General features: G+C 45.0%; 2 protein-coding genes across 2 annotated transcripts; one reads left to right on the top strand and one right to left on the bottom strand.

The window, feature by feature from the left end:
* Window positions 1-539: 539 nt before the first annotated feature.
* Window positions 540-12,243, top strand: adora2b (adenosine A2b receptor). Its single transcript, XM_068600421.1, has 3 exons — window positions 540-572; window positions 704-1,171; window positions 9,790-12,243. Exons 2-3 carry the CDS (start codon window positions 852-854, stop codon window positions 10,472-10,474), a joined length of 1,005 nt encoding a protein of 334 aa, XP_068456522.1. The 5' UTR covers window positions 540-572; window positions 704-851; the 3' UTR covers window positions 10,475-12,243.
* zswim7 (zinc finger, SWIM-type containing 7) lies at window positions 9,487-22,242 on the bottom strand. The gene is made up of 5 exons (XM_068600422.1): window positions 22,160-22,242; window positions 21,015-21,036; window positions 19,610-19,712; window positions 13,683-13,787; window positions 9,487-12,440 (listed from the first exon to the last, which is right to left on the bottom strand). Exons 1-5 carry the CDS (start codon window positions 22,233-22,235, stop codon window positions 12,327-12,329), a joined length of 420 nt encoding a protein of 139 aa, XP_068456523.1. The 5' UTR covers window positions 22,236-22,242; the 3' UTR covers window positions 9,487-12,326.
* Window positions 22,243-23,179: the final 937 nt, after the last annotated feature.

Consider the following 23,179-nt stretch of genomic DNA (forward strand, 5'->3'; position numbering starts at 1 on the left):
CTTTAAAACTAATATCCATATGACTAGCTTTTACACTGATCTCATGTGTTTGTCAGCCAAAAGCGAAAGCTAAACAATATTATATTTATTTATATCCAGTTATTTTGGGCATTCTGGCAAAAACTCCACAATTTCAGTCTGACTGAAAAAAAGGCGCGGCCGCGTCTGTGTGTGTGTGTGTGTGTGTGTGTGTGTGTGTGTGTGTGTGTGTGTGTGTGTGTCTGTGTGTGCTGTACAAACACCGCAGAGTTTACATTAAACGGAAAGCACGTGGCGGCGTCGTTGATTGGCGTTAAATGCGCGCGTAATTACGCACAGCGGTGCGCTCGTTTGGATTCCACATCGCGCCACTTGTAACCGCGTGCGCGCTCACTCGCGCGTGTGTGTTTGGGGCGTGGCTTTTGAGGAGATTTTTTCTTCGTATTTCTTATTTTTTGTCGCTCTTCACTTGTCTCGCTCCGCGCGCCGCCGGGGGGAAGCTGCGCGCCGCACTGCCCGCGCCGCGGATCTCCACACGCCGCTGCAGCTCTCCACTGACCGGTCGCAGAGGGACGCTGTGCCGCTTCAGAGAGGTGAGCGGGACCACGCGGGGACTTGGTGTCTGTTTCATGGGTGCGGGCTGGCAGCGTGACGGGTCCACGCAGCGTTCAGCCACGCTGTGATGCAACAGCTGCCTTAGAGGGAATTCCTTTCTCCCCAACAGATGGCTGGTTCCGCGGCTCACACTTGTGGGATATTCCTGGATTACAGCAGAAAGACTTCTTTACTCCTCTGTGACTAGAAGCGAGCGCGTGCGCGTCTCGTGTTGCGCTCAGCCTGCAGGTTCCAGTCCTTCAACACACTTTGCTGAGATGAATCCGTTCTACATCGGGATTGAAGTCGTGATTGCTGTTCTCTCCATATCGGGCAACGTCCTGGTCTGCTGGGCCGTCGCCATCAACACCACGCTGAAGAACGCCACCAACTACTTCCTGGTGTCTCTGGCCGTGGCTGACATCCTGGTGGGCTGCCTCGCCATCCCCTTCGCCATCACCATCAGCATCGGCATACATCTGGACTTCTACGGATGCCTCTTCCTGGCCTGCTTCGTCCTGGTGCTGACGCAGAGCTCCATCTTCAGCCTGCTCGCGATCGCTATTGACAGATATGTGGCCGTCAAGATTCCTCTGAGGTGAGGAACGTTTTGTTTGTTTTATTTAGGACCGTTGTGGAATTCATTGGAACATTCTTTAGAAGGGTGAAAGTTATGTTTCTCATCTGACAAGATAACGAGAGGAGATGATAAAACCTCAAACTATCAGAGTGGTTTGGCTTTAAAATCAATCCAAGTGAATTAATAACTTTCTCTTTAAATGAAAGGCTTTTATAGCACATTTCAACAAGGAGATGCAAAGTGCTTCTCATAAAAGCATCAAAACATAAAGCAGAAGAAAACTAGATTTAACATTTTTCAAACATTAAAAAATACAGTCCAAAAGCAAAATTAGAATAAAAGTTGCAGTTTAATAAACAAAATGCCCACAACAGCGTATGAAGAACAACACATCTGTGTGTGTCCTCTTTTCTTCGCCTCTGTGATTTTAATCACTTGTTGATACACGATGTGCAGAAAGATATGAGTTGCTTTCATCATATCTGTGTCCTGTATTTCATATATAACAATAATAACTCAGGGTCATGCTTCAGCTTCCTGTGGGCTTTATGCCCCGTGTAAAAATAGCAGCGTTAATATCTCCAGTTGGAATGATAATCAGATTATATTCCTGCAAACAACGTGATGTGAATCTGGTGTTCGGACACTTTGAAGTGACGGATTCATAACCAACGACCAGACGGGTTCAGGTAACGTCGCCTTCACGTGCGACAGACGTGTTTGTGGTTGTCTGACGCCTCCTGCAGCTCGTGAAAACGAAGCAGCGATCAGCTGTTTGATGGGACACAGCTGGAGCCGCCGGATCAATACGGCCGCGTCGCTTCTGCAGGCCGGAAGCTGCAGGACACGCGAGCAGCCAGACTGTGAAGGGATGAATACACACCTTCATTATCAGAAGTGCATTGTCTCTGTGTGTTGTTGTTGTTGTTGTTGTTGTTGTTGTTGTTGTTGTTTTGGGCGTTTCACCGCGTCACAGAGTTGTCAGCTGTGTTTTCTCTTCATGGCGACGCTGCAGATGTGGTTATAGTTCTGCTGTGATGTGGTTCTGGGCTGTTCGTGCCGTCATCTCCATTAGACTCAAACGCTGGCAGGAAAGGACGCTGTGACTCTAAAGTTGTCCCGCGTGAACCGCGTGGCTTCAAATCCACTTCTGCGTTTCTATTTCTGACTCTCGAGTGGAAACAAAGCTCATTCTGCCTCCGCGTCCAGTGAAACAACTCCAAAGTGTTCGGCTCAAGTTCCACGTCCACAGTGATACGGCGGCCGTGTGTGTGTGTGTGTGTGTGTGTGTGTGTGTGTGTGTGTGTGTGTGTGTGTGTGTGTGTGTGTGTGTGTGTGCAGGCCTCCGGGACGCTCAGACCGAAGTGTTTTCACAGATGGTTTTAGTGGAAGTGAAAGGCCAGAGCCAGATGTTTTAAACCTCTGGAGACGCCAGAGGTGCACACACACACACACACACACACACACACACACACACACACACACACACACACACACACACACACACACTCAACCTCCGGCTCCGCTGTGCGCAGTTCTCAGAAAAAGCTCCGTCGTCCCGTCGCTCCCGGTGCGGCTTTCAAACGACCTTCAGCACATCAGAGAACTCAAAGGTCGCCCCCCCCCCCCCTCTCCGCTCGGTGGGCGTGGCCTCTGTCAGTCTGACGGCCGCTCCAGGGTCTTCCTGTCTTTGTGACGTCATCCTGATGGACAGACATCATGAAAGAGTGACGTGGAGGCTCAGCTGATGTGGAAACATCTCTCAGAGCTGCTGAGAGAGGAACTCGGTTCCTGCAGGAGTTCAACTGGTTTGTGTCATCGCTGTGAAGCCGACCACAGACCCGAAATACACTTTGAGTTTCACTTCAGTAAAGAGCCAATAAGCACAGCGTTACATCAACGCGCACCTTTCTGGTGACGTCACAACAATCGCTGCGTCACCTCATCGCAGCTCTACAGACGTGTTCACCTTCAGCAGGTTACACAACTTGTTTTTAGAGACAAGCTTACACTTACAATTCATAATGCAAATGCTGAACCGCTCTGTTTGCATACACACACACACACACACACACACACACACACACACACACACACACACACACACACACACACACACACACACACACACACTGGCTGGCTAAGGATAACCCCGCCTCCCTCCCTGTGTGAAGGGCCACCTGTTAGATTGTGACTCTGCTGCACATTCAGACAGTGTGTGTGTGTGTGTGTGTGTGTGTGTGTGTGTGTGGGCTGTAGCTACGGGCGGAAGCCCGGCGGGCGAGAGAAGAGAAGGGGATGTGTGGAGAATGGAGCAGACGAAGAAAGCAAAACAAAGATAGATGCCAGCGTGCTGTTGTCACGCCAGAACTAATCCTTTCAGCCGCTCGCTCGCCCCAACAGGGAGGGAGGGGCCGGGTGGGGGCGGGTGGGGGTCCGGGTGGGGGCGGGTGGGGTCCGGGCAGCAGAGGGACCCTCTGGGAAGCGGACCGAGCTCTGCCTGCTGTACTTGTGACTGACGGGTGGAGGAGAGAGAAGCAGCGAGGACGTCATGAGCTCTGCAGCTTCTCTGCTCACAGCTGTATTATTCATGTTCCCCGGGGCTGTTCCTCCCACCTGCCCCCCCCCCCACACACACACACACACACACACACACCCTGCAGGGGGTCTCCGGACAGAGGCGGGGCCGGCACACCACCGATGAATAATTAAGTGTTGATGGGAATGTGAGTGGCTATAAGACGAGGCTGCTTTTCCAACAACACAAACATCATTTTTTACGAGCAGAGGTTCTGCTTCCTGTAAGCTCGTGGCGCTCACTTCCTGTCTGCGCTCTAAACGTCTGAAGGGGTTTCTGCCGCATGTGGAAGCCACTTCCCCCGGCGGCCCGGCTGCATGCGGCCTCTTACGGGACGGCTTCATATTTATGGTTTCATTTCCATACAAGTCCCACGCTGAACCCATGAATTAATGATGCAGATCAAAGCTCCTTCGGCACAGAAGCACCAACACGTGAGAGAAGAGGAGCAGCACTCTGATTTGGTTTTATTTGTTTATTCTGCAGGAACAATGCACTGACCAGCAGTAAAGCTGTGAGTCAGAGGCTCGCTCTCCTCTGCTGCCCCTGGACAGATGTTTCTATGAGAGCCTGAAAATACATTTTAAATAACACAAAGCGACTGAAACAGACAGACAATAACGGAGACACAACACGGATTCACATCAAAGCAGCAGAAAGTGTATCTGCAGTGTACTCACATGTAAAACACTGGAGGCACACACACACACACACACACAATAAGGACAGACGGTGCGTTCATGCTTCACACCTGACGGCAACAAGTCGTTCCTCTAGCTGGTTGCATGTGTTGTGCGTTTCTTTTGTGCGTGTGTGTGTGATGGAAGCGCTTTGCACGAGTTTACTGAATTCACAGAAAATAGATTTTATAAAAGAGTTCATCTGCACCGACTGAAGAGTTCATGTCTAAACTAACAGTAGTTTATTTATATAACTAACGTCTACATTAATACACATTAATATGTGTATTATTAACATGTGTATTATTAATATGTGTATTATTAATATGTGTATTATTAATATGTGTATTATTAATATGTGTATTATTAATATGTGTATTATTAATATGTGTATTATTAATATGTGTATTATTAATATGTGTATTATTAATATGTGTATTATTAATATGTGTATTATTAATGTGTGTATTATTAATATGTGTATTATTAAAGGTCAACATCCTTCAGCTTCACGTCGTCCTCATGACGCTGCAGCGCTTCATGGACGTCGGATGTTGATGAGGGCGACGCCTGCAGGGATGTGACCACAGTGACTCTGCATGTGGACACGGGGATGTGAACCCATGTCCATATAGACACGGGATGTGAACCCATGTCCATATAGACACGGGGATGTGAACCCATGTTGCAGGAAAGCGCTCCTCACTGCAGGGAAGAGAGTTTGGTTTTAACTTAAAGCCTCAAATCTTGTTCTCTAGTTTACTTTGGACCAAAACTCTGACAGTCATGGCTGTGTGTGTGTGTGTGTGTGTGTGTGTGTGTGTGTGTGTGTGTGTGTGTGTGTGTGTGTGTGTAACAAGTGGACATCGTCACTGTGATGTGTGTTGCTGCTGTGAAGGAAACTCATCGCTTCACTTTGCAACGTTTGAAGAGGAGGTTCTGTTCACCCTCTCACCTGAGGCTCTGTTCACCCTCTCACCTGAGGCTCTGTTCACCCTCTCACCTGAGGCTCTGTTCACCCTCTCACCTGAGGCTCCGTTCACCCTCTCACCTGAGGCTCCGTTCACCCTCTCACCTGAGGCTCTGTTCACCCTCTCACCTGAGGCTCTGTTCACCCTCTCACCTGAGGCTCCGTTCACCCTCTCACCTGAGGTTCTGTTCACCCTCTCACCTGAGGCTCTGTTCATCCTCTCACCTGAGGCTCCGTTCACCCTCTCACCTGAGGCTCCGTTCACCCTCTCACCTGAGGCTCTGTTCACCCTCTCACCTGAGGCTCCGTTCACCCTCTCACCTGAGGTTCTGTTCACCCTCTCACCTGAGGCTCTGTTCACCCTCTCACCTGAGGCTCTGTTCATCCTCTCACCTGAGGCCGGAGACAAACCCTCTTTGTCAGCGACTGATGATGTAACAGCTGCTGTGTGAGTGTAGAAGAAGCTACACACACACACACACACACACACACACACACACACACACACACACACACACACACACACACACACACGCACACGCGCACACACACACACACACACACACACACACACACAAACACACACACACACACACAGCTGAGAGGAGGTTTAGTTGGTTCCCACATACAGGCTTTTGTAATATTTTGCATATTTTTCCTTTTAAAGCTTCATTGTTTAGTTTTTTTTTAACCTGCAGACGCTGACGAGGACACTGTTGTTGTTGTTGTTGTTGTTGTTGTTGTTGTTATTGTTGTTGTTGTTGTTGTTGTTATTATTGTTATTGTTGTTGTTATTGTTTGGTCTATGAGTCACTTTGATTCATAGTTATAACTCACATGTTCATCATGTTCATGAAGCTTTATGAAGCTTTGTATATTGACAGAAGGTCACCTGTAATGTTTCATAATGTTATGAATCAGTTATTATCATTACTGTCATAATGTGACTTTAAGTTACTTTCACTTTAAGTAAAAACACATTTAGTCACTTTGTTGTATTTATTTTCTTCACTTTACTTAAAGACAACAATTAGAGAAACTTATGAGTTTATTTAATATTACAACTACAGGAAATATAATACACAAGTGGTTTTGTGTAGTGATAAAATATGAATAATGATAATAATCTGTATGTAGCATATAATTAGTTATAAGACAAAACATTATATAGATTATAGACATCATCATACAACGTGTTGCCATATTTTATATTTTATTCAAATCTTTTATTTAATTATTTAATTACTGATTATTGTTACTTCACTTTACAATTTATTTTCCCTCAAGTCCATTTACACTGAACTTGAGTTTCAGCGTTGTGTGTGTGTTGTTGTGTGTGTGTGTGTGTTGTTGTGTGTGTGTGTGTGTTGTTGTGTGTGTGTGTGTGTGTGTGTTGTGTGTGTGTGTGTGTGTTGTGTGTGTGTGTGTGTGTGTTGTGTGTGTGTGTGTGTGTGTGTTGTGTGTGTGTGTGTTGTGTGTGTGTGTGTGTTCATTATGAAGAGTTCAAACAGGAAGAACAAAGGAACACGAGCTTTAATGCAAACACACTAAAATAAAACATTATTCAACAATTGTTTTAGTTTTAATGTGATCATTTTTAATGTAATAACTTATTACATTATTCACTAAACTGTTATTACATTAGACGCTGATTTTTACAGAGTTTTTATTTCATTTTACATTATTACATTATGAAATATTTGTGACCTTAAGACATAAAACAGACAAGAATATTCATTTAAAAGACAATTTAATAACACGTGAGTGTTTTCTGACACATTTTACTACAACACTGTTTTATATATATATATATATATATAATATATATATATATATATATATATATATATATATATATATATATATATATATATATATATATATATATATATATAAAAACACATGACTCTGTGGTATTTGCGTCGCCGTTAAACTGCAGTGACGAAGTGAACGTCTGCAGGACGTGAGGATGAATTTCATGTTTATGAAGTTATTATATCCTGTTAGAGGAGGAATCATGTGTTCATAAAGTTAATACATCCTGTTAGAGGAGGAATCATGTGTTCATAAAGTTAATATATCCTGTTAGAGGAGGAATCATGTGTTCATAAAGTTAATACATCCTGTAGCAAAGTGCAGCCACTGAGCCCTGAAGACCTGAAGCATCATGCTGAAGGACGAGACACACACACACACACATATATATATATATATATATATATATATATATATATATATATATATATATATATAAAAACACACACACACATTGTCAGTGCTGATATCTTGTGATCATGTCAGATGCAGCTGTAGAAATACAATTATTTCTGGCTCCTCCAGCTAAGACTGTCCTGTGTGTGTGTGTGTGTGTGTGTGTGTGTGTGTGATGAGTCATTTCCATGCAGCCGCTCGTCTGATCCACTTTAAGGAAACTGCTCCTGTTGCTCTGAGTGTTCACATGGCGACGAGAGTCAGGACGACACGCGTGACTCAGCCGGCGCCTCCGTGCACCTGTTCATGACCTCATGACCTCATGACCTCACGACCTCATGACCTCACGACACATCGCAGCTCCATGAGGAACACGAGTCTGATATCTCACACACAACATTCATCCCTTTTTAATCAACAGTGAAAACCAACATATGGAACGAGTGTGAAAACAAACAAACAAAGATGAGACAGAAACAATTCAAATGTTACGTTTTTAATTTAAGTCTTTATGCCTCAACACTCAAGCTGTGTGTGTGTGTGTGTGTGTGTGTGTGTGTAACATGAATATAACTGCAGTATTATGGGATGCAGCGTCCATGAGACGATCTGGGATCAAACTCTCATTTATTTATTTTATACATTTATTTCAAGTGTTCAGAACAATAAAAACACAAACTGTGTGTGTGTGTGTGTGTGTGTGTGTGTGTGTGTGTGTGTGTGTGAGACGGTGCGTTCAGGCTCCAGCGTGGCGCTCCGGCATCACAGCGTTGCAGCTTCAGGAAATCAAACTTCAGAGTTAAATGAATTCTGCGGCTTCGGGGCTTTGCAGCTGATCGTCGTCCATTTTCTGTTTGTCTGAGTTTTATTGAGTTTAGTTGTTTTGAGCTCGTGGCGCTTCAGAGGCGACGTCCGTCAGACTAACGTCAACTATTATTGGATGGCCGGCCTGCGCCGGGGGGCAGCGGACGCTCGTGTTTGTTGTTTTGTTATAAATGAATAAATAAATAAAAAGGGACGGCGGAGAGAATATAATTTCTCCAGCGCTTGAATGCAGCGAGTCACAGCCTCACTGGAAGGAAAACATCCTCAGAGCTCTGGAGTCTGTTCTATGGAAGCCCATCCCAGACACACCCAAAAATAAAATTAGGACCTTAAAAAATGAATTAAAAAAAAATTAGGACAAAAAAAAAAGACAGAAATGAGATCTTGACTACTGACTACAATTGTCAAAATTACAGTTACAGCCTCAATATAATTGTAGGTTATATTTGTACACACAAAGTACATTGTTTTCCTTCCATTGATCATTTTTAAGAACTGTGTAAAATGCAAAGTCCACACATTAAATGAAGCTTTAATACGGGCTGACGGGTGGTTGACAACACTAAGTTATCTTTTGGTAAATATAAGAGCACTGGAATATAAAACTGTGCTTGCAATGTTAAATTAGAAGAATTGAAACAAGGTTGAACTGTTTTGTGACTTGTACTTGTTTTGTTGTATGAACAATACATATTTACATTTAAATGAAGGTATTGTAGATTCAAAGTGATGAAATAACGTATTGCTTAAAAAAAAGTGTCAAAAAAAAAAATGTTTTTGTTCCCTTTTTTTTCCCAAATATTTTTTTTTTGGTCCCAATTTTTGTAATTTGTTTTTAGGTCATAATTATTATTATTTTGTTTTGGTCCTAATTTTTTTTTTGGTCCTATTTCTAATTTAATTTTTTTTTTTTGGTCCTAATTTTTTTTTGGTCCTACTTTTTAAATTTAATTTTTTTTTTTCCCCCTAATTTCTTTTTTTTTTGTCCCAATTTTTGTAATTTTTTTTTAGGTCATAATTATTATTATTTTGGTTTTGGTCCTAATTTTTTTTTTGGTCCTATTTTTAATTTAATTTATTTTTTTTGGTCCTAATTTTTTTTTTGGTCGTACTTTTTAAATTAATTAATGTTTTTCCCCTAATTTTTTTTTTTGGTCCCAATTTTTTTTATAAATTTTTTTAGGTCGTAATTATTATTATTTTGGTCCCAATTTCTTTTTTTTTTGGTCTTATTTTTAATTTAATTTATTTTTTTTGGTCCTAATTTTTTTTTGTGTATGGCTGCAATGGGCTTCCATAGTTTTTAGACCTCCGTCCAAAACTTCCACGTCGTGAAAGCTCTTGACGCGGTTTCCTGCGCTCTCTCTTCCAGGTACAAGGAGCTGATGACGGGAAAGACGGCCAGAGAGATCATCGCCATCCTCTGGATCCTCTCCTTCGTCATCGGCCTCATCCCGTTCTTCGGCTGGAACCTGAAGGAGGACTCGAGCTGCGGGAACGGGAGCGGCAGCGACAACGCCACCAACTGCCGGCCGCGCTGCTTCTTCGAGAGCGTGGTGGACATGCGGTACATGGTCTACTTCAACTTCTTCGTGTGCGTGCTGCCGCCGCTGCTCATCATGCTGGGCATCTACCTGAAGATCTTCACCGTGGCCAGGAAGCAGCTGCGGCAGATCGAGCTCAAGTGCGTGGCCAACGGGGACAGCCACAACCACGGGCTGCTGCAGAAGGAGATCCGCGTGGCCAAGTCGCTCTCCATCATCGTGGGCCTGTTCGCCGTCTGCTGGCTGCCCGTGCACATCCTCAACTGCCTCACGCTGTTCTACAAGGAGCTGCAGAAGAACGAGCTGGTCATGTACGTCGCCATCATCCTGTCGCACGCCAACTCCGCGGTCAACCCCGTCATCTACGCGTACCGCATCCAGGACTTCAGGAACACCTTCCGCAAGATCCTGACGCAGCACTTCCTGTGCCGCGGCGAGGAGCTGTACCTCAGCGCCAACGGCAGCCGACGCGCCAGAGACCAGATCACCACGACCGTGGACCCGCTGCTGTAGAGCGCCTCCAGTTTCCAGGTTCCTATGTTTACAGGAGGAGATGTGTGAAGCACCGGTGGACATTTATTTATGAACCAGAGGGCCGGGCGGCGCCGAGCTGAGAGTCTTACGTAACCCTTTGTATTGTGAAGGATTTCTGATTTTTTTTAAGTTAAACTGGATCCGCAGGATCGTGAACGGGATCCACGCGACGTCCTATGACGCTATTTATCGAGCCGAGTCCGCCTGCACACACTCTTTACATATTTTATATTGTCCACGCTGTTCATTAATTTATTTGAAAGATCAAACACTACTTTGTGCGACTGCGGCGGCCGTCTGCATGTCGGGTTCCTCTTGGCTCGCTTCCCTTCTGTGATGTCACCGTGATGTCATACTCGTGACTTTCACTGGATCCATATTGAAGATGTTCTCCACCTTTAGCAGAGAGGTTGTTGAGCTGTCGCTTTAACTAAGTGCTCGTAAATCCTCATGAGCGTGAGGGCTGCAGACGGATCAGAAGCGACGGGACGTTTAGTGACGACGCAGAACACAAATATGAATCATCTCCCGTCCCAGAAATGAGCCCCATTGTTGCGGCGCCTGCACCAACAACACAACAGAAGTAGTGTAACACAACACAGCTGCGGCGCTGCGGAGGAGCTCCATGTTGACGTTTCTTCAGACTGAAGCTCAGGAAGAGAGGAAATGATCGCACCCGTTATAGAAACATGACATTCTGCTTTCAGCCTTCAAGTCAAATTTAATACTTCAAATCAAATCACGTTTTTTCCTCCTTCCTCCTACTTGATGGCTTCCATCCCGTAAAGCACATGGACATCTCCTCCTGAGGCCCTGAGCTCCTCCAGCAGCTGCTGAGCTTCTTCTGACAAAACATTCCTGTTTGAAGGAAGAAGCCTCGGACACGTTGCACTGAGGACACGAGGCAAAGGAAGTCCAGCTGAATGAAATATCATTTTGAATCAGGTATGAAATGTTTTCTGAGGAACTGATTGGCTCCTTCTCCTCGGGGTCGTTGTGAACGCTCCTGATGAGATTACTAAACCCCCCAAAAAAGAGGTTTTAGCGAATTAAAGCAGAGTTGAACTCGTCCTCAGAGCCGCGGCCACACAGATGAGGACACATTGCACTGACGCGTGCCACTGTTTCCTGTTTCCTGTTTCCTGTTGGAGCGCCGTGTCCAGTGTTCCTCCTCCGACGGACTCCAAGCGCTGAAGACAGGAGCGCGCCAAAGTCTGAGTACATTCCAGCGGAGACATCCATACTGTAACTGCACTGTACTGTTGTGTGTCTGTTTATCCGTGTGTAAAAGAATAAGTACTGTAGGTGTCCGACTTTCTACAAGCTGTCGATCGATGTCAAACGATTTGCCTTCTCTCGTGGTTTTAAAGAGGCGAGATGGACGAAAACAAGTTGGTTCAACATTCCTGCCTTTCAGCTGAAGTCCTCTGCAGCCGTACTGCAGCTCAACATGAAGCGACCTGTGTGTACGGTGAACTATCTTGTTGATAAAAGGCAATGTTTATACTGTTACAGGTCTGTGTTCCTTCATGACGCCTTCGCATCACATGACCATTTATTTATTTTACGTTTGTGAGGTCGAGCGGGCGTCTCTAACTGATAAAGATCCCGATAAAGAAAAATAACCTCAAAATAAAGCCGCGCGGTCTCGATGAGCAGCTGTGCCGTTTCACCGGAAACCGATTGAGAACCCAAAAGAAACATAAATAAATAAATAAAGCGACGACATCTGGTGTCTTTCGCGGAGACGCGTGAAGCCGTGGCGGCGACCCGGAGCGTCTCCGGCGACCCGGAGCGTCTCCAACGCGCCGCGCCTCGGCGTACCCGGGCCTCACACGGCGGCGTCCGTCCCGCCGAGCAGCGCGGACATCTGCTGGTCGGACACGCCCTCCTGCAGCGCCGCGCCCGTGGCCTCGCACAGGTACACGGCCAGGATGTGTTTGCACTGCGGAGAGAAGAGAGAAGACGCTGAGTCACGGCGGCGAGGCCGAAGCACCAAGCGAAGGCAGCGGAGCCGCGGGACAAACTCCAAGAATATTAGTCACGACGCAAAACGCCACAACAATTTATAACATTTACTTCAAGTTATAAACATTTAGAAAAGTGGATTAATTACGAGTGTGTTATGATGGATGAGACGTTGTGACTGTAAATATGAGTTCAACGCAAACACGCAGCGGCCTCAGCGTGCAGGAGCTCCTCTGGTCACGATGAACGTGTGAATCATTCACTCGTCTTCACCCTCGGCTCAGTGTTTCACATCAACGACGAGCCGAAGGGAGTTGAAGATGTCCACGTGGAGATGACTCTCCTGGTTCTTCATGTTGGTGGAGCTCAGAGTCGACTTTAAAGCTTTATTTTGCACCAACTTTTGTCCTCCGCACATGACCTCGACTAACTTTATCTAGCGAGCTATAAGAGTCCGAGGAGGCGGCGAGGAGTTTTATTTCTGTCCCTCGCGTGTCTCCTCCTGGGGACGGAGGTCTGCTGGCGCTCATGGGGAGTCTCCACGCTCGGCTACAGCGCTCTGCTTCTCACACCGGTTTTAGCAGCATCCTCCAGGGAGCCGAGTTTCCCCGAAGCTCAGAGAGGAAAACACGGCCGGACCGCGATCCAGATGCTGCACACATGCAAACTGTGAGGGTTTTCTCCAGGAGACGCGGCCGGCAACAGACAAAAGCTTTCATGTCGTGTGTGTGTGAGAACGTGCTGCTGCACACACTGTGCACACACACACACACACACACACTGTACACACAATGTGCTGCTGCTCAACTGGAGATCCACACCGTGTTTCATCTGCTTCTGTCTCCGGTCAGACTCTCGTGTTAATAGAATAGTGAGGATTAAATATTATTATTTCACACGGCAGTAAAGACAGCGCTGGTTTTAGGTGAGAGGCAGAAACAACCGGTGCTGTTTTCTTTATATACTAACACGACCTAAAATCACATTACACAGCCTTTCTCCTTTAAGAAAAGAGACAATAACCTGTCAGTCTTTAGCTCTGTCCATTTGTGAAATCAAATCCTGCAGGATTCAGATATCTCTTGATCCTTTTTGTGACATAATACTTCAAACAATTCAATCGTAAACATGTCAGTGAAACCCAAAAGCGCAGCGTAAAGCTGAGCCTCGCTCGTCGGCGTGGAGCTCTGCTCTCAGCTCCCGTCGGCTGCAGACTCACCAGCAGGCCGTCGGCTCTGCAGAGCACGCTGAAGGAGAAGGCCGGGCACGGGCAGAAGACACAGGACACGAAGCAGCAGTACGGACGCCCAGAGCCGCCGATCACCTGCAACACAAACACGCAGAGCACATCCAAATGTGAGGCGATGACCTCGTGGGAAAGAGACACCGAGACGCCGCTCGCATCAGGAGGAGCAGAGGAGACGATTACCAGAGAGAACCTGTCACCATCTGAGAGGATTTGTTTCCTCTCCATCTCAGTCCAAAGCTCACAGGTTGATTGTCACGTTGTTATATCATAACACTTAAAAAAACACTTCAATATGAAAAGTCCCATTTAAAACGTTCACATCTAATTGTAAAGTCCAGACAGGTGAAGCTGCTGCGTAGCGACGAGCTTCACCTGCTAACACCTGAGGACAGCAGCGCTTCACTGGGATGGAGCTCGTCTTCTGGCATTAACCCCTTCAGGGTCAACAGCAGCTTCACGTGCACACAAACACATTAAATATACAAGTGAAGGCACGGCAGCGCCCGCACGGCTCTGACATGTAATCAGACGGAGAGGATCGCTGATGTCGATGCCCTCCTGCAGTTCACTCACTCATCTTGTGTAAACTCCTCCAGTTATTAATACTGTGTTATTATTATAATCTGTGTTCTGACGCCGGAGGCAGAGCCATTCGTTCTGGGTCGGGGGAACGGGGAGGGGAGGAGCTTAATTGGGGAACGATGGAGGGAAGAAAATGGAAAATGACACACACAGTGAATGATTGTGTTGTTATTAATAAACAAAAAGGAAGGCAGATGTTCTCAGTCACCTTCTGGTCCTCATGCGCTGACCTCCACCTGAGTAGTGACGGATTCACGGTCTAAACTCACAGGACTGTCCCTCCTTTCATCCTGGTTTTCACAGACTGGTGGTGATGATGATGATGAAGGCGAGGTTGCCCCCGCCTTCATCATCATCATCACTTCACGTTACTTATTCGGAGGAGACGGGAAAGAAGCGATGCATTTTTAAACAACCCGTACGCGGCGTCTCGGGCCGACGGGCTCCGTCTCCCGGCTGCAGACGGTGATTTAGGACTCGTCTTCATCCTCGTCTTCGTCGTGCACATGACACACGGGGACATTAGGTCGGTGGATTAGCTTCACAATAACTAATGCCTCCCAGGACGACGGAGCAGGCTCCATTATTCTCCGGGGACTCGATGAATTAGCTTCCCCCGTGACGTCCACGAGGAAAAACGTCCCATTTCTTCAACGTGACACTTCATTATTATAAAATGTGAAAAAAAAAGGCGATCGCATGGACTCGAAGCACCTCGGTGAAGGTGAATAAAGCACCGAGCGCAACAGGATGCGGAGGGAAGGAAAGTAGAACCGAGCCGACGACCCGGAGAGTTTCTAAAGAGCCGAGTGTGTTGAGAAGCAGCTCACACTCCGGCCTTTTTGTTGCTCGCTGCCATCATTGATCAAGTGGCTCTGCAGCAGCTCACACTGCAGAGTTGGCAGCCAACACACACACACACACAGACACACACACAGACACACACTGAAGGCCTCGGCTGCCTGGCAGGCGTCCACGTTTCCTCAGAGCGACACTTTCCATCCAGGACCTGCCATTCAGCCGCTGAGCAAAGCTCCGGCTCCGTCTCTTTCTTCTGAAGCGCTGCTCTCGTGGGAAAACCCTCCTCGGGCGGCGGCACCGGGCCAGCGGGCCGGGCCTCTGGACGGCCACCGTGTCCGCCGTTTCCACGGCACAGGCGAGGCTTCAGGGAAATGTAAAAGCTCTGGGAAGTCGTTGAAGCCTTGGCTCGGGCCTCCGGCTCGCTGGAGGAAGTCTCTGGCTCGCTGGTCGGCATCGAGACGCCGGCTCTCACAACCTCAAGAAGACGTTTGTTCTCCGTCTGATCAGCCGAGTCAAACTGGATCAGAGGCACAGAGGAAGTCTCGTTTATTCTGTGTCCTGCAACCTCACTGTGGGCAAGAAAACTATTATAATAACTCATGTCAAGAGTCTTCTAGTTGCTTGTTTTGGTCAAACTATTTATTTATTTAACAGGGACAATACACACTGACCAACAGTAACACTGTAAGTCACAGAGCCTCATTTTCATCTGCTAACAGCCTGAAAACACATTTAAAATAAACACAAAACTAATTCAAGACGTAGAAGAGATTTTAAAATGTTTCTTTGTAAGTTTTCTTGTTCAAGTATTAAATTATGGTCGGACGTACGAGTTACCACATTGTGTGTTTTGATCATTCTTTCTGGTTTATTACTAAGAAATCAAATCAATCTGCAACCGACAGTCCAAAACATTCAATTTCCAGTTATAGATGAAACAAAAGAGCAAATTCCTCAATAACGATGAAGCTGGAAAATGTTTTGCATTAAAGCCTCAATCTTAAGATGAATTAATAAGTTATCAAAATACTGTCATTCAACAGCTGTTGCAGCGCTCCGGTCCTCAACATCTACCTGGACATGTTCTGCTCCAAGACTAAACCTGCTGTTCCTGCAGCTCTTCATCACTCTTCCTCACGGCGCTGGTCTCCTAGCGGGCACGCCGCCGTGTGAAAAGGTCAGGATGAAATGCCACGCGCTGAGTTATGCATCCCCTCTGAGGGAAGAGGAGACTGACACAACATGAGAAACTCCATCGTGTGCCACAGAAGCCGCAGAATAATAACAGGAAATGACCACAACAACTTGTGAAATTAGTTAATTTGTGAACTCCATCATCTCTCTGACGCAGAGAGATGATGGCTCCTCCAGGAAACTCAACATGCTCCAGGAATACATTTTCAATTTGATGGTTTTCTGGGAACCGATCTCCGCTTTGTGAAGATCTTTTCATGAGAGACTCTTCTCTCTCTTCCTCTCCTCTCAGGACACTTGTGAGGGCTCTTGGATGACTCATTGCATCGAGGTTTCATCTTTCACGTGAGCGCTGCTTCCCAAAATGTCATCGCTGCTTTCGCTCTCTTCAAGAGGTTTCACAACGTTCTCCTAACTCACGCTGCCCTAATATGGCCGACCCGGACACACACACACACACACACACTGATCGTCAGAGTGGCACCTCCGCCTCCCTTTCTCCAGCTTCTACATCTTAAGAGTCAGAGACACGCTGTGCTTACATTACTCCGTGTTAAACTGCAGCGTGACGCCATGCCAGCCGTCTGGCTCCAGACGGAGCGGCAGGAAGCAGGAAGAGCCGCTTCATGAAGCCGGAGGGTTGGACTCAGAGTCAGAGAAGCTGAACATCGCTTTGAGACCAACAGACGCGTAAACTTCAGCCTCACTTCCAACACAAAGCAGACCTGCAGACATCAGAGCAGCGGCGCTCAGCGCTGCCAACGCCACGCAGAAAACCTCTTCTGAGGCTCACGGCGAAGAGAGAGAAGAACGATGAGCCGTCGTCACCGCGATGTGAAGGTTGTGAAGCTTCCTCCTGCGTAGTCGGCCGACAGAGAAGCGTCAGACACAACGAAGCAGCATTCAATGCTCCATTGAATGAAAAACATGATGAATTAATCTCTTATTAAAGTCAGCCATCCTTAAACCATTAACATTAAAAAGTTAATCCTGGAGAACAAGTTAGTGAAACGTGCAATATCCACTACGCTTATGTTTAATTACGTTTATGCACATTTTTATTTTCTGTATGTTTAATATTATTCTTAATGTTTCATTTTGTTTTATTACTGTCCTACTGTTTATTTATATTGTTTTTTATTTGTATTTACTTGTGAGCAGTGCTGCTGTAATCCTGGAATTTCCCCACTGAGGGACAATTAAAGGATTAATTTATCTTAAATGCAGCACAAAACTGCAACTCCGGTTTCCAGCGCCGTCAACCTGCAGCTGTGAGTGACAGCCGGCCTCCGTGTGTGTGTGTGTGTGTGTATATTTATGTGTGTGTGTGTGTGTATTCTACACTGAGGTGCAGCGATAGAGCAGAGAGACATGTGTGACCTTCCCACAGGTTCAGACATGTGACTTCCACTGTTGCATGCTGGTCTTTCTCTGCTCTCAGTCTGAAGCTACGAGTCTCTGCTGCCAGAATGAAATGTCCAGAGAGGCTGCGGCTCCAACACAACGACCGTTCACTGCTTGTTGTCCAGCCAACAGTCCAAAACAGAAACATATTTACATCATCGTGCACGACAAGAAGCCGATCCTCGTGTGAAACGAGCCGCAGCAGCAGATTCATCTTCTCCGAGCGACTGATAAGTTCTGCTCTGACAGGCTGAATATAACTTTTCCAGTTCGTATAAACAAGATGTTTTGTTGCTCAACATCTAAATATCACAACGAGCTGAATGTATTTGGCAAATCGGACGCATTTCTTAATATTATTAAAGATATATCATTTGTGGAGAGAAACTTTCTTTTCCAACGAGAACAAAAAGAGCTGGCAGCGCTGCTCGTTCTGTACCAAACGGCCTCGAGGGAAACCAAGAGGAACAATAGAAGCTGAAAGTGTCCCAGCAGAACAGAACCCGTGTCTTTATTTAGCTGCATTGTGCTTTCCTTTCAGAAAACCGGTTTTTGCAGAGGCCTGCAGGAGTTTACAGGAAATGTTGGTCACATGACCACAGCCACCTTTCTCCATCACAAGCCACTCCGCCTCCATTACAAGTGAACAACTCAAACCAAGGAGCTCACTAATGTAACACACACTCAGCGGTTTATGGTTTTTAATGGATGTTTGTATTGAGATATTATAATAAAACACACAGAAAATAAAGAACTTGAGTCCGGTAGGTCTCCACCTCTCAGTGCCTCTATTATATAAAACATCACAAGCCAGGAAATACACACAAATAGACACAATAGTGTAGTGTGTTTGAGTGAGCCATGTCAGGACTTGACTAATAGATGTGCCACAGTATGAAAAGATTCATTAAATTAAGATCCAACAGCTGACTGAGGGCATTCATTTTTTTTTCCCGAATCACAAGCTGGAAGAACAAAAACTGGATCCAAAAAGAGTCACAACGACTGGTCTTGAACACAACGACTGGTCTCGAACACAACGACTGGTCTTGAACACAACGACTGGTCTTGAACACAACGACTGGTCTTGAACACAACGACTGGTCTTGAACACAACATGGGGTCGTGTCCTCGCCGCTGCACTCAGGCCTCACATGTTGTGACTCATGAGGGATCAGTGTGTGCTGACGGGACGAGAGGTCGCCGTGTCTCTGAAGATGAAACACAGTCAGAAAATGAGTCAAAGTGCGACGGAGACGCTGAACACATCTTCAGTCTGAGATGCACCGACTGTCCTGTTGCTCTGACGGACAACAAGCCGAGTGAAACGTGCGGACGCTCCGACGGAGGGAAGACGCAGCTTCACTTCATTTCACTTTAAGATGAACTGAGGCTTCATGTCATGACCGTACATGGACGTTGTAGCAATGCAGAGAGAATAAAGATACAATGAACAATATTATTAGCATATTTTAGCATATTGTAGCAATATTATTATCATATTTCATCCTATTTGTCATAGCAATATTATTATCATATTTTATCATATTTGTCATAGCAATACTATTATCATATTTTTGTGCAATACTGTTATGTTTATATTTTGTTTTTATTTCTTATTTATTTATTTTAGGACCGAGCAAAACAAGCGTTTCATTGTATAGAATAACTGTTGTCTGTGCAGATGAAAACATCTGGAATCTTGAATAAATCTGTTGCCAGTCGTCAGAAAACGTTGTTAAAATGCCGTTGTCTCGTTATACGGACAGAAAATCCAGCTGGATTCAGAGGGATGAGAATAATCCGGCTCACACTCGTTATGTTCCTCGAAAGAGGAAAGGGCCTTGCTCGGGGGAACGTCGGCATTATGGGGTTCCTGTTTGTAAAGGTTCAGAGTCGACAGAAGCGCGACAGACCTGGAAGGCTTTGCGTCCGCTGGGTGAAGACAGACACGTGACGGCGCGCTGGTCAACGAGGTCCAGCGCCTGCAGAGCGCACGGCCCGAAGACGAACTTCAGCCTGAGAAACAGCAAGAACAGCAGCGTGAGGAAAGAAACGCCGGCAGCCACCGCCTGGCAGGAATGTGACATGTACAGAATATTGATATGAACACTCACACGACGTGTGCGAGCGTCTCATTAAATGAGCCGGTTTTAACTCGCTGTGGGCAGAAACCACACAGCTGCCTCCTCACAAACATCTGGAAGCTAGAGAGAAGCTCTCGCTCTTAAATCTCAGGGGACGAACACCAAAACCTCACGATTCATATGGCAAAAAAATACTATGATTCAGCTTGAAATACCTAAACGTGAACACCTAAAAAAGATTTAACATTTCACTATAACCAGACCAGAGTTTACCACACTATGACTGGCTTGATCTAGACATGTGTGTGTGTGTGCGTGTGCGTGTATATACATATCCATACATCCATGTATATATAATAAGACTATTATGGCAAAAGGATGAGAAATACCATGCAGGTTTATCATATTGACAGTCAATGCAATGAACAGATCTTTAATTTAATTTGTAATTTAATCATTTAATTTAACCTCCTGAATGCACTCCATTTAATTTAATTTCATCTCTGAATACACTAAATGTATATACATATTTCATTTGTCTCTCTATATATATATATATACACATATATAAATGGATCATAGGTATATTTTATTTGTTTATATACATACATATTTTCTATTTCTATTTTTTAGTTTGTATATATCTGCCATCTATATATCTATCTATCTATCCATCTATCCATCTATCAGAAACAACTGAATTCAGAAGCATCACTTCATTTGTTTTAAGTATTTTTCCCCCTACGAGGCCGAGAAGAGAAACCAGGAGCTGCATAGAACAATAGCCTGAAGTCTGCCCGTGAATAAGCTGGTGTGTGTGTGTGTGTGTGTGTGTGTGTGTGTGTGTGTGTGTGTGTGATGAGTGGCTGTGGACCAGAGGCTTCCGGACAGACAGGATGTGTCCGTGTTGACCCAGACAGCGAGCGGCTCTTCACGCGCAGTAACTCAAACCACAAAGCCGGAGCAACGTCTGCGTCCAGACGCTGAGCGGCAGCGAGACGCTGCGACTCAGCGCTGCGTCACTTTGGTCACTCCAGGCAGTAAAAATCCTCCTCGCTGTGGTTTCTGCACCTCACACCCACTCAGATTCAGACCTTTTCCTTCTGAACATGAATCATAACTCAGACGTTGGAGCATAACGCTTCTGGAAAGTCTTAATAATGTCACTGATGTTTGCAGACTTGTTGATAAATATCTGGGATGGAAGTTAACGGGTAATAAGATTAATACTTACGCAATAAGCAGGTCATCAGGAACTGAAAAAAAGAGGGAAAAAGATCAATAATTTCTTTAAACATGTGATCGTGTATTCATATTTATATATTGTTTTTTTTTACTTAAAATAAACACGCCCAGGTTTAAGAGACTTTAACAACAAGCAATTTATCTCTAGTATTTGTTTCAAAGACAGGAGACAGTTTACACAGACCAGAGCTCTGCTTGTGTTGATGTTGAGGTAAAATACTGTATTCACACGCACACACACACACACACACACACACACACACACACACACACACACACACACACACACACACACCATGTTTGGTTGGCTTTGCTTAGCCGCTGGAGAACTTTCACTGTTATATTCTGTACTGCATTATATTAAAAATCACATTCAACTCATTGTCGGGTTTATGAAGACTTTACGTCGTGGATTAAACCTACATTACTGTTGAGCACCAGCTCTCTCAAAGTCAAAGTTTCTCTGCTCTCCAGGTTGAAAGGTAAAAAAAAGTGCAAATAATCAAGACCACTGACTTAAGATAATAAAGTCCACTGAGGCAGAGCGAGCAATACTGGGACTTTATGGATAATATCGATAAGCTTGTTGTGTTTGTGGCATACCATTCACATATTTTACACAAAACCTGAAACCAGTGCGTTATGTAACTGATATTCAATGAACTGCGATGTTGTCAATATTGTCCATGTGAGAGCCTGGTGTGTAAATAATAATACTATTGTTAATATTATTAATATCATTAGCCTTTCCATCTCGGTCACTATATCTGCCCCTTGTAGTCACAGTAACGCAGCCTGGAGGGAGGCCTGAGGCAGCAGCGCCTCCTGCAGGCCGAATACTGAACTACATCGAGTTAAACGCTGGAAGAAGATGACATTAATGACAAAATGCTATATTTACGTTACTGTAAAGCGGAGTAAAGACAGCTGCGTTATAACACACGGAAAATAAACAAGTTATTTAAACTTTTCTGACAAAGTAGTGAACGTTAAGTAGGTTCAGAAAGTCACGCGACCGAGTTTATCCCATTCTGCTTTATTAGCGCGTGACGTTAACACGACAGCTACTTTTAATTTTATTTAACTGCCATGATTTAAATGTCACGTTTATCCTCCGTTACAGCCTGCACTTACTTTGGGACGTTTCCTGGTGTGTTTTTTGAATATCTCGGAAAAGCTGTTCGGCAACTGCAGGTAAAAATGAACGCATTTTCACACCGTTTTGTTGCCGGATGTGACGGTCCAGCAGCCAATGAGGTGCGACCAAAACATTACGACTTCCGGCTCAAGCTTTTGCTTTCCCGCCAAAATGCAAAGCCCACCATGACGTAAGCGGATGAGGTGGATATTATTTTAATGTTTCCGCTGCCAGTGTCTTCACACGGGCACGAACATCATTTTATATGACGTCATGTGTGTAGTTAAATAGACCTATGTATTTGTAACTTGTACATATTGTCAAATAGGTTAAATTTAAGCTGCTGTATACAATGAATATACTATAATCTGCATATCGGCCACTGCACAAATCCAAGTACATCTTGTATATAAAGCAGCCTCCTAGATTAGTCGCTCAATATTAATAATTATTCATATTGTAATGTTGCATTATCATTTACAATTCAGTTGTGTGCATACATACCTTTAAAAGTTTGTGATCACCTCTTCAATTGATGTTATTCTTCTTTACTTCAATAATGACTTGTAACGGATAAAAAAAATAGCACAATTCAAACACGAGTCAGATAGTTTGGGCCCAAAAAGAAGAGTAATCAAAGTTATTCTAATATATTTTTGGTCGATGTCCCCACGGCGTTACATGACAGGAGAATACGGTCGCAACCATTTTCCCTCAAATACCGTTTGATTTAGAATTTGTTGAGACCCGAGATCATTATTGGACCAACGCTGCAAGCATGTGGGCTTTAAGTGTTTTGGGTTTTTATTTGGAAGAGGTTTAAACTCTGTCAGTTAATGTTCTGTGATTTAATTGCAATACAGGGAACTATACTCCAACTTTCTCTGTCTATTGGGAAGTTTAAAATAACTCTGCTTAAGCAACACCTGTTTATATTACAACTGTTAAATGCATTATTGAGATCACTTGACAGAACAAACTCCTTTTAACCTGGAAAAGGAGTTAATGGGAAAGTT

This window comes from Clinocottus analis, unplaced genomic scaffold (genome assembly GCF_023055335.1).
Source record: "Clinocottus analis isolate CAN_PGR_092001 unplaced genomic scaffold, fCliAna1.0.p SCAF_5, whole genome shotgun sequence".
Classification (NCBI taxonomy): domain Eukaryota; kingdom Metazoa; phylum Chordata; class Actinopteri; order Perciformes; family Cottidae; genus Clinocottus; species Clinocottus analis.